Source organism: Semicossyphus pulcher, unplaced genomic scaffold (genome assembly GCF_022749685.1).
Source record: "Semicossyphus pulcher isolate SPU_LCO1_2020_fin unplaced genomic scaffold, fSemPul1.0.p SCAF_1, whole genome shotgun sequence".
NCBI lineage: Eukaryota > Metazoa > Chordata > Actinopteri > Labriformes > Labridae > Semicossyphus > Semicossyphus pulcher.
Genome location: NW_027211603.1, coordinates 6,597,854 through 6,609,926, shown reverse-complemented (window position 1 = coordinate 6,609,926; position 12,073 = coordinate 6,597,854). Strand labels below are relative to the sequence as shown.

The 12,073-nt window shown below is 40.9% G+C and overlaps 1 protein-coding gene across 10 annotated transcripts in view; it reads left to right on the top strand.

The window, feature by feature from the left end:
• madd (MAP-kinase activating death domain) overlaps positions 1 to 12,073 on the top strand; it is a 58,530-nt gene that overhangs the window by 14,841 nt on the left and 31,616 nt on the right. For 7 of the 10 annotated variants that reach the window (XM_069675565.1, XM_069675408.1, XM_069675158.1 and 4 more), the window contains exons 5-15: positions 355 to 486; positions 602 to 715; positions 1,285 to 1,365; positions 5,253 to 5,425; positions 6,688 to 6,923; positions 7,080 to 7,236; positions 7,316 to 7,419; positions 7,502 to 7,704; positions 7,969 to 8,222; positions 8,477 to 8,616; positions 9,443 to 9,544. In XM_069675565.1, the coding sequence (XP_069531666.1) occupies positions 355 to 486; positions 602 to 715; positions 1,285 to 1,365; positions 5,253 to 5,425; positions 6,688 to 6,923; positions 7,080 to 7,236; positions 7,316 to 7,419; positions 7,502 to 7,704; positions 7,969 to 8,222; positions 8,477 to 8,616; positions 9,443 to 9,544 (1,696 nt within the window). Of the gene's footprint in view, positions 1 to 354; positions 487 to 601; positions 716 to 1,284; positions 1,366 to 4,379; positions 4,437 to 5,252; positions 5,426 to 6,687; positions 6,924 to 7,079; positions 7,237 to 7,315; positions 7,420 to 7,501; positions 7,705 to 7,968; positions 8,223 to 8,476; positions 8,617 to 9,442; positions 9,545 to 12,073 lie in introns of all 10 variants that reach the window. The other 3 variants (XM_069675074.1, XM_069674993.1, XM_069675241.1) reach the window with 1 other exon arrangement.

Sequence of the window (12,073 nt, the reverse complement as noted above, 5' to 3'; positions counted from 1 at the left end):
CTGTCTGAAAGCTTTCAGAGGGGCCCCTTTTCAAGGACTTTGTGCTGCCAAATGAATTTTTTATATCGGCTCAGTTTTTAATCTTGCTGCCACAAGGCAAAATTGGGGTGCTCACACCTTTACTTTACGGACAGAAGGGGAAATATGAATACAACAGACGATTTATTGTTTAATAGAGCATAAGAGCACAAGTCTATTGTGGGATAATGTGTCTGTTAATACAAATATGACAGTAAGAATAAACCTGGGAAATGAACACCCACAAAGTTTGTATTGAAATAAGTGTTTATAATGTCAGTCTTCTAAAACCCACATATGTTGTGTTTTTTCAGTATTTTTTCTTTATGTCTTCAGGTCATTCTTCAATCCAGAGATTACAATGCTTTGTCTATGAGCGTCATGGCCTTTGTTGCCATGATCTACCCTCTGGAGTACATGTTCCCCGTCATCCCCTTACTGCCAACATGCATGGCCTCTGCTGAACAGGTAAAACGTATCATTGGTCATAAACTTATTCGGATAAATGGGTTATGTCTTTTTGTTGCTGTCTGTTGTTGTAACAACAAATTGTATTGACTGATATTTTTTCTCCTCCCCACAGCTCCTTCTTGCTCCCACTCCCTACATAATAGGTGTACCAGCCAGCTTCTTCCTCTACAAAGCAGATTTCAAAATGCCAGATGATGTGTGGCTTGTGGACCTTGACAGCAGCAAGGTCAGTACATCAACTGTGCTACTCCTCTTTCGGATCTTCTTTTATCTGTTTTCATAATGTCCAAATGAAGCTGAAAGATAAGGTCTAATTCATCCAGTAGTTTGGCAAGTTTCATTCTATTCATCTAAATTATAATTGCTTATTGGCTGCATGGTGGTGCGGTGGTTAGCGCTGACGCCTCACAACTAGAAGGTTCCTAGTTCAAAGCCCGGTTTGGATGAAGAGGGCCTTTCTGTGTGGAGTTTGCATGTTCTCCCTGTGCATGCGTGGGTTCCCTCCGGGTACTCCGGCTTCCTCCCACAGTCCAAAGACATGCTTGTTAGGTTCACTGGTGACTCCAAATTGCCAATAGGTGTGGGTGTGAGCGTGAAAGGTTGTCTGTCTCTATGTGTCAGCCCTGTGATTGACTGGTGTACAGTCCAGGGTGTACCTCATCTCCTGCCCAATGACAGCTGGGATAGGCTCCACCCCCCCACCCTGCGACCCTGAACAGGATAAGGGGTAAAGAAAAATAGATGGATGGATAATTGTTTATCGTTATAATAATTGTTTTGTTTTTTTGTCTACAGGTTATAGCCCCCACCAATGCAGAACTTCTACCGCCTCTTCCAGAGCCTGAAGCCAACGAGCTGAAGAAACATCTGAAACAGGTACTGCATGTGATTTGTCTGATTCCTCTTAGGTTTTTAGCAGTTTAACATTTTCTGATTTTGCTGCACTGTTGCAGCCAGGGCTCAGACTAAAACCAGTGGGATTACTGGCATTTTGCTGAGAAATTTCTGGAACCCAGGTAGTTCTCTGAGCCAAGCTATTTTTGTTCCCGTGACTATTAGTGGATTTAACTGTGTAAATATAAAACTTCTCTTTCAGCAGTATGAAGAGTAGGGGCTCCCGTCTTCACCAGAGTTGTATGTATTGTAGATGAGTGTGCGAGCATTTGAAAATGGATTTTGAGGTGCACTAACATGAACAAATGTTTTTCTTCCTTTCTTTTTTTCCTGTGTTTGTTGCATGCTCTAGCTCTTGGAGGTAAAACCAAATCATAGGACCCTGCTACCCAAGCCAAACCTTTAGTAATACTTTGCTGGTAGTCACTAACCTGCCCCTCTAACCCAGTTATCTAACATTATATCAGAATCTGGTTCTGATTCATGGGAACACCTCACTTTATGTACTTCCACACTGCAAGCACCACAAAGAGTATGTGACATAAAGTAGAAACAACCAATATGATCACTCAAGGGGGAATTCACCCAGAAAGAATTGCGGCCACTGAATGCACCATATTGCATCATTTGCACCCGCTATTTGCCCCAACTCAAGGTCCGATTCACAAAGCAAATTGCACTGATGATATTCAAGCGCAAACACGCCCATGAAGTTTCGCAGATCTGTGCAGTTTGCTCTTGTTGTGTGTCTGATTGTGGAGAGAAGATGACTGCACCTCCACTCTCTGCTGCGTGGTGCTGCGCTCTCAGGCATTAGTTGAGCGCACACTGACAGATCTCACCTCCATGCACAGATTGATGATGAGCCATCTATCAAGTGCGGAACAGCAGCTCATCCATATAATAATCCCTGTCCTGCGTAACGGCTCCAGAGCAGCTCCACACGTGGACAAAGTGTGCCCGTGTGTGGGGGTTAAACCTCGCACGGCCCCGAACTGATCAGTCTCCCGATTAGAATAACAATAATGACAATATTATTATTCAGACGGTGTTTAGAGACAAATACATTTTTTGGTAACACAAAAGGTGGAAATCGTGTCATGAGCGTGACGGCCCTTATGATACTGTGCCTCAGTTTCCACCCACTCTGCAGGCATATTTTCACTCTAACTGTGCGATGTTCGTGATTTAGGTGCTTTTTGCCACGAGGCTCATTTGCATAATGACTCATTTGAATACATGCAAACGGCACCAGAGCACAGAGACTCCGTTTGCTCTGCAGCGCACTTTGGGGTGCATTTAACCCTCTGCGAGGCGGTGTCTTTTTGTGTCATGTGCACAGGTTTAGCTGGTGCAAAAGCGGCGCAATCCTTCCGTGAATTCCCCCTTCAGTGTGCTTATTGTACAAGCTACAGAAAGTTAGCCATGGTTAACTTTTGGCAGTCATTGGCTGTTGCTCAGATTGCCATGCATCCTTGTTTCTCCAAAGTAAAGTATGTTATTTTAACATCACCAGTTAAACTGTCATTTGAAGGACTGCAGGAACAAATGTTCACATATCTTATCCATAGTAAAGCTAATAAAATGGAAACAATAAATAAAATCTATCTATCTATAAAAGCAGACCAACATGCTGAAATCACCTAACATGCACTTTTTAATCACACATTTAAATGAGACACTTTCAGTACAAACAAAGTTTAGTTCAGCTTAGTTTGGGTTAGATAATTTGAGAAGGGACAGTGAAAATTCACAAGTACAGAAGAATAATCCAAAAGGCTATTTTCCAACCGTAGCACATGGCCAAGGTGTTAAAAAGCTACCTAGAATATTTCAAAGATGAGTACTAAGAATCTTTGAAGACAAAAAAAACACTGAAGCTGTTTTATGTGTTTAATTTCCTCGTCATGTAGATTTTTTCCGTATATGTTCTTTTCCTATATGTATTTATTGCTTCAAACATATTTAAAATCCTTGCATACACTCTTTATGTTCAATATGCCTTGAATCAGAGCCGGTTCGTTAGCCGTGTGTGATTAGCAGCTCTCCTCCCCGTGTGCGGATGTGTTATGAGAGAGGCTGGTGTGTAGGAGTGTGTAAAGCCTCAGTTTAGCAGTTGTGTATTTGGAAACAAGCACACAATATTGATATCTGTGAATGCAGAAAATGTCACTGATGGTGGTTTAACTGATTATTTAAAAACTGTGATGCCAAAGCAGAATGCTGCTGATGTAAGAGTCACCGAAAATACTTGCACTCAACACTGGATGACTAAAATAAATCGGTCCCAAAGAGCAACTGATTTATTTACTTTCACGATATTAGTGGTTATATTATTTCTGCTCACCTGAGCTATTAAGACATTTATTTTGCTATAGGTTATGTTTTTTTGGCAAGTATTTATCTATGTTACTGAAAAGATCTGCTGTTGTTGTATCTGTCATCACCACTCCATTGTAACCACTGGATCGTCCCAGTTGGTCACCATGGATGGCCTTCATGTGTCTTTTAGCGGCTTGATTCTGTAGGTGAAGTCTGGTTTTTGGTCACATTATTGCTTTGTCTGTGTTTCTCACTGTCTTCCATGGTGTTCTTCACTCTCTCTCTCTCTCAGTCTTGCATATTCTCTTGTTCCCCTGACCGTCCATCACCTTTTCAAAACAAACACAAATGTGTCTTTTCTTATCTCCTTTCTTCAGTAAATTGAAAATGGAAATTAAAAAAATGACAAGATATCTCTTTGATTGCACAATCAAAAATAACATCAGCATTTCTTTCATGAAGTTAGATCTATTTGAGTCACATTTTGATGGCACTAAATATACTTATTTGCCGTCAGCAGAAACAGACAAATAGGGAAGTACTGTTGAAAGGAGACAAAGAAAAAAAGGGAAAGGGCCACTGTTGTGACCCTTCCGTCATGTGCTGTTCCAGTGTCAGTCACGAAGTTTTCATCCCAGGCCTTCATGTGACTCTCCTCGCATCTCTCTTCCTAGTGTCTGGTTAGGTTGACCGTGATCACCCAAAAGCAGATCTTCTCCTCTGAAAATAAGGTTACTCATTTCTCCTCCCGTGGAATGTGTAATGCCCCTGCACGGATCTCTTCTTCTCTCTCACATTATTTTGCTTGTCACTACTACTTGTCTCCTACTCTTCCAGATTTGAATAAAATGCATAACAGTGTCACGAATGTTGCGGACCAGTTTTTAATACACTGCTTAGCTCTGGCTTGAGCATGACTGAATGTGCGTGCATCTATCTTGGCATCAGTGAGTGTTTTCGTAACCAAAACAAGATATGATGAAGCTAATCACTCTGATCAATTTTAACATTCATCCAGACCCAGCAACTAAATGTTCCATTATGCTAAGCTAAACATTGACACTCAATTCTGCAGCAGTTCCCTCAATGCAAACCATGCATAGTGACTTACTTCCCTTGTGCTCCTCCTCTCCAAAATGACACACCCACCACAGGCATCAACATATGAAATTATATTGATCTTTCAGCTGCTGTAATAAGGGTACATTAAAATTGTAAAAACAAGAAAAACGGGGGGGAAGTTTACGATCTTTTATCTCACTTTAGCAAGCAACTTCGCAGCAGAACTGCTGGATACTAAGTGAATTTTAGATTTTATTATTTTTATTTGATTATCCCATAAATGTCCTCATTCAACCACTTGGTTACTTTGGCCCTAATTGTTTTCCCTCCAAAAAAAAAAGACCAAATGTTTACAAAATGTCCCATTAAAAATTAATTAACGAAATGTTGATGCCAAACGTGGGAGTGGTCCATCGCAGCGCTGATTTTTTTTACTTTAGATCCACTGCTGTGTTTGTAATTTTTGTCACCGTCACCTGTTCTAGGCCTTGGCCAGTATGAGTCTGAACACTCAGCCCATTCTGAACCTGGAGAAGTTCCAGGAAGGTCAGGAGATGCCCCTGCTCCCACCTGGACGAGACAAAGCTTCGCCATCCTCGACAGAGTTCAACCCTCTTATTTACGGCAATGACGTTGATTCTGTGGATGTAGCTACCAGGTAAGACGTGTTTATATCTGTAGGAGGGGCTAGGAAATAAATAACTTATTATAGGGTGGATGATGATCACCAGTATTTATCTGTGCGTTTTGTTTGTTATGGATACGGTAACTAACGCTACTGATCTTACAAGCTCCAAAATGTGAACAGGATATAAACGGTATAATTTCAGATTGTCAATCTTATTTTTCTAATACAACTCTGATATGTAGGGAGCTTCTACCATCTCTGGAATAGAGAACTTTTTATAGCAAACCTGTTCATATCTAGCAATTTTAACAGACTTCATCCCCTTACTGCAATGCATGTAGAGGCTAGAAAAGAAACAAAAGCCATTTGAATAACTTTATTAATTCTTAAACTAATGAATTAACTTATTAATGGGTAAGACCTTGTAATCTACTTTTTATAGCAACTGCAAGCCTTTTGTAATAACCTGTCTGCATTCCTGTGGCGTCATTCAGCCTTTGTTCCTCCTTCTGCTGCTGCTGATGTAAAGAGACGCATTGAACAAGCTCAGTAACAGAGAGCAGAGAGAGGAACATTTCCATCAGAACGAGGCTTTAAATGACATTTGTTGTGTGAAGCAATGTGCTGACATAAGATGTACTTGTTGCAGCAGCAGTTCTTCTTTTATCAGAACAATGATTACATAATGTTCTTTTCTTCTAATAATAAATTAACGGCTGATATTTGGGCAGTCTGATATTATTTAACCAATTATGACTGATATACTGTTTTTACTGTAAAATCTGGAATATAAGTCGCACCGGAATATAAGACGCAGTCTGTTTTTGGGGGTATCCCAGAGAGGAAACGGTTTTGTACAGCTCTTTGTTAATAGAAACGTCAAAGTTATTTCAACACTATTTCAATTTATTTTCATTTAAGATACATTCAAAACACGCACAAATTATAGCCTCCCATCTGTTTTCACAGTGTCGAGCAGCCTACGTTAACGTTAATTGTTGTGAGGGTAGCGGCTGAGCTGGTGGTCATGATGTTGCACGTCTGTGACGGCGCATGTCTGGGACGAAGCGTTAGCTAGATTATATCACCATGGTCTGGGTAAAATATCGTAACAAAACAACAATACCACTCTGCATTTTATACTGGTATATTGGTCACACTGGAATATAGGATGCAGCCCACTTTTTAGATAGAAAAATATTTATTAAAAGTGCGTCTTATACACTGAATTTTATGGTATTTTACCAATCAAAATAAGTAACAAGCTAAATGGTGTTTTTTATCTTTGACAGGGTCGCCATGGTACGGTTCTTCAACTCCCCAAATGTTCTCCAGGGGTTCCAGATGCACACTCGCACCTTGCGCCTCTTCCCTCGGCCTGTGGTGGCTTTTCAGTCGTCGTCTTTTCTTGCGTCTCGGCCACGACGCTCTGGCTTTGCAGATAAACTTTCTCACACACAGGCGGTGGAGTTCTACGGAGAATGGGCGCTCAACCCTTCCAACCTCGCCTTTCAGAGGATACACAACAGTAAGACTCGTTTCACATGATGACAGTCTCTAGAGTTGTTTTCATTCTGATACCTGAGCTGTTTATGTTATAATGTATTGGAGCAGTCTGTCTTGTTCAATGTTTTTTTCACCAATATGTGATAAAGTGTTTTGACTGTGTGCACTTTTGTTCCAGATGTGTTTGACCCCTCCTTAATCGGTGACAAGCCTAAGTGGTATGCTCACCAGCTACAGCCTGTGGTCTACAGAGTGTTTGATGGAAGCTCTCAGCTGGTTGAAGCTATGGCTGGTCCCTTGGAGGACGAGGGCAACGAGTCGGACCCCACAGACAGGTAGGAAAGAACAAGATCCTTATTTGCTGACAGTAGTTTCAGTCAGGCAGCTCTTAGTAATGCGTTTTATATGTTTCAGTGGTAGTGACAGCGAGGCATACGATGACTCCAGCTCGTCCTACTCCTCACTCGGAGACCTTGTGAGTGAGATGATCCAAGGTGACATCCAGGGAGACACTCCAAGTAAGTTGTTGTTTCATTTTGATATGCACTGATCACATTCATACTATTTTCCTTGTTCTAATATTTAACTTTGATGTCTCAGGCTTGGACCCGCCTACTCATGCTGCGCTGGGAGACGCTAGTGAGGTTGAGTTTCAAGACTTTGAGGACTTCAGGGAAGGTCATGGCTCGGGTCCACCCAGCGGGGACGGCCCCGCAGAACCTTCTGACGGACAACCTCTTCGCTCAAGCTCCAGCACAACTGCAAGCTCAAGTCCCAGCACAATCATCCAGGGTGTCAACCATGTGAGTGATTATTCCAATTTGTGTATTTTTTTCCTCATGTTTTTTCCTCGTGTAGAAAATAAATATTCTGATGACTCATTAGCACAGGGCTTTTAATTTGAACCATACCTTTTCAATGTCTTATCTTAGAGAAAATATTTACAGCTAAACGAGAGCAATGCATTATTGATCTAATCAGTATTAAGGTAATGGAAAGAACAATGTTTAATTGTCCAAACTGAGGAGACATTTTCACAACTCTCATCTGTGTGCTCTTTTATCCAGGAGCAGGGGGAGGTACCTGAAATTGAAGCTTCAGCAAGTGCAGCTTTACAGAACCCTGTCCCCGCTATGGGAAATCAGCCATTCCTCAGACCTGCAGCTGATGCCGGCCTGGTGGAGGCAGCCAACAAAAAGCAGGAGTATGATAACCCATACTTTGAGCCTCAGTACGGCTTCCCCTCAGAGGATGATCCTGATGCTGAGGAGCAAGTGGAGTCATACACCCCTCGATTCAACCAGAACCTCAATGGCAACAAGTGTGTTAAACTTGTTCATCACTTGAATGAATGCATAATCATCATTCAAATGGGCTCTCCGACCAAACCATGCAATGTCAATCTCTATCAAAACCCAGCATGTCTAATCTATTAATCTCTCCATTCATGGTGGTCTTGAATCTTTGGTGGTGTCATGTTGTGATTTGGTGTGAATGCTGAAGGGTTTCCCACATCATTTGCATGTTGTTTGTGTGGTCAAGGATGCACTGTAATTTCTTTTGACGTTTTTATAGGGTACAGCGTCCTTTACGTCCCAGCAGCCTGAGGCTCCCAGGAGAGTCTGACGGGGAGGGAGACTCCCGCAACAGCTCGCCGAACTCCACCATTTCCAACAGCAGCAATGATGGACTTGGTGGACTTATGTCATTTGCCAGTAAGAACATTTGAGTTCCACTTGGTTTCTTTTCAGCTAAGCACAGATGGCAAAACATGCAAAGTAGGCTGATTAATGTGGGTGAGGATTAATTTCAGCACCAAAAACAAATAGCACTTGTCAGACCCAATATGCTCAGTTTAATCTTACCAAAAGGTGCTTAAAGGGAACTACTTTTATGAGAGTAAACCAATGACTGTATATATAGATGGAGGACACGTCTCTCATTGTGAGTTGCACAGCAGAGATCGGCGGGTGGAGCAGCTGTAGCCACTTCCGCTAACAAAAACACAAACTTAAATTACCGTAAAAAACAGCAAGGATCCCACACGTCGGCATATTTAACAGCAGAACAGCTTCTTTGTGTTGGTCTGAAGCAGACGTTCACAGAAATGGAAACTTGAATGACTGTAGTGATTGTTTTAGTTACGTCTCCTCTCGCCGATCCTCCTCTACTCTGCTAATCAGGAACAGATCGGCTGCAGGAGCCGTATTTGTCAACAGAGCTGTCAATCATCCTTTTTACAGCATCAAGTAACTAATTAAAACTGTCAGAAACCATGTTTGAGAAAAATATATTTGCCGTGTATTTTGATTTTATAGTTTGACTCATGTCCCATCTGTTAACATGGAGGAGGCGGGCTTTATAACCTATACTGCACCCAGTCAGCAGGGGGCGATAGCGATGATTTGCCTTCACTTTTAGGGAGCTGTCATGTCGTCCATCGTTTCATACAGTCTATGGAGAAACATGCGTCTGAATAATGTTATTTATAATACCGTTATTCCTGTTTTTCTGACTTTATTTTTATCACTGCCACTACAGGCAATCTTTACAAGAACCACGGCACCAGTTTCAGCCTGTCTAATCTTGCCCTCCCCAACAAGGCAGCGAGGGAAAAAGCAACACCTTTCCCCAGTCTGAAAGGTAGGACAACACTGCCAACCTCACTTGATTACATCTGTTAAGATCCTCAGTGAATTGCTGTTCCTGTCAAGTTATTGTCTGTCCCAGTTGTTAATTGTGGTTTAAAGGGTATTAAGAAACATCAGGACATACAGGAACATTAACAATGTTGAAGGATAAGACTACAATACATTTAAATGCCATGATCCTCATCAACATTTTTTTTTCTGACTCACTCATTTAATATTTAGTTGCACCACTGGATTCATGTTTGCAGTCATGTACCTCTTGAAAGCTTTTTAGTGTTTTTTTTTATCACACTAATTTAGATAAAACTCGAATACTATAATTTGAATCATCCCATGTGTTATACTTCCAATAATTAACAACTTTAATTGCTCATAAATACATTTGTGGCATTTCTTACTCACTATAAAAAGTAAACCCTAACTGTTAAAACATTATTTTTATTTAGCGTTTTTAAACTTTTGGCTATTTTCTTTCCTGATTTAATTTATTTACTTTTTGTCCTTCTCTGCCTTTTTTTTTTTTTGTTTGTTTGTTTTTTTTTTACATTTTTTCTGGTAAAAGAATATTTCAATATTGATATTGAGGAGGAAATGGAGCAAGCAGGTTTGTAGATTTGTCTTTATAGCCTGACTCTCTTCCCGCTGTATTGCCAAACAGTTATGGCACTATTTTAATGGAGAATATTGAGGATATATCAAACAAAGTTTTTCTCTCAAGCGTAATGGGAAAATCCACTTGAAAACAGAGTTCATGTTTGTTCTTGCGGTGGTTTTGTACAGTTTGCTCCTCTTTTACAAACATGAGCTCTTTCTAAAGTAGAGTTTTCTCAGACTAAAAATGAATATGCCTCTTTGTTAAGTCTTTCTATAAAGCCCTTAGCTGATGGTGTTAAACGTGTTCAGATTATGCATGGAGTTTTTCATACATTGATTTGTACTAATGTGCAGCCCTGGTATTATTTAGAGGCAGATTAACACGGCAATGCAGGTCTTAGTATTTTTCCAAGCAACCTTAGACAGAGAAGATAATCCAAATCAGCTGCATGATATTTTGTTTTATGGCCGTAGAGATTTAGATGTTGATATTAGATCCTCTGCAACCTTAAAATCATAACGCTTACAACAGAGGTCGCACAGCACAGACACATCTGTCGTGCTTTTTTTAAGCTTCAGGGACAAAAATTGCACTTGGAATTAGAGTTATTTTTAGTTCAAGAGGCTAATATGAATTCTGCTAAGTCTGGATTTTCACTTTAACTGAGAGAAAAACCAGCTGAAGCATGGTAATGTAACTCAATAGCTCCACACCTTGTGGAATAGCTGCCATGGAAAATGTTCTTTTCCTTTGATTATGATGTGTTTTGTCTTTGTTGTTCAGATGACCCTGACAGCCCGGGTATGTTATGTCTGGTGTGATAGTTTGTCATAGCCCCCTGACTAGGCATTTCTTTATCCTTGAAGTGACCTATACCTATCTTACACCCTGTTTCTCAGCATAGGACTAAGATAGAAGATGCTCCTTTAATGTCAGTCGTTTATATCCAAGTACTTCCCCTCCATCCATTTGCCATTCCCCTCTGTGTGACTGGTGGGAGTCTTTTTTAACGCACTATGGTGCACACATAGAGGTCAAAAGATTTGTTCTGTGAAAGTGTTATCAGTGTGGCATCTGCACATCCTTACTGCTACAAGAAGGATGCTCAGTTACATTTATATCTCTGTGTGATGTGGAATATGTTTCCCACCTCCCTTCCAACTCTCATGTGTGTTTTCCCTTGCTTTCTTGTCTGGTGGCTTCCATAGTTGAGTGTTTGAGGTTGTTGTCTATTTAACAGAAACAATGAAACTTTGACAGTCACAGGTTTTCTGATGAAATGTTTCTACTGTGTATCATGATTATCTTGTGTGTTTTTGCCTCACATCATGCACACATCCGAAGACAACTCCATCCATTGGTCTAGATTTACATTTCCATCATTGAACTCAACTGTTCAGCGTTATTTAAGCACTATAAAGCAAAGTATGAGCTATACACAGCTCCTACTTGGTACTATAAATGTTGAATGTGTTTCTAGACACATGCCATTCAGGATTGATAACATCATCAGTACATATTGTCTTTCTCTTTTCTGTCTGCCCTTTTATCTTTTACTTTTTTAATTTCCTTAGTTACGGCGCCATGTTGAGTGTGCATGTGTGTTGTTTTATGGGTTGATGTTCAGACTGGTTGTGTCTGGGCCGGTGTCCCTCTCTCTGTCCACCTTTTTCGCGGCACTAATTCTGGGTTTTGTGTGCAGTATTTGGGCTAAATTCTCTAATGGAGATAATTACAGAGGCCGGCCCGGGGAGCGGAGAAGGTGGGTTCTGCCCTTTTAATCGAGTGAGCTGCATGCTTCTCCAAGCCAGTCAACTACATCTCCCAGCATCCCCCTCTGTCTTTCCTCATTTCAGTCACCGTGTTGTGTCATCAAAGATCCACTGGAGCATTGAGTCTGTTGTCTTACCACACCAACATTCATAG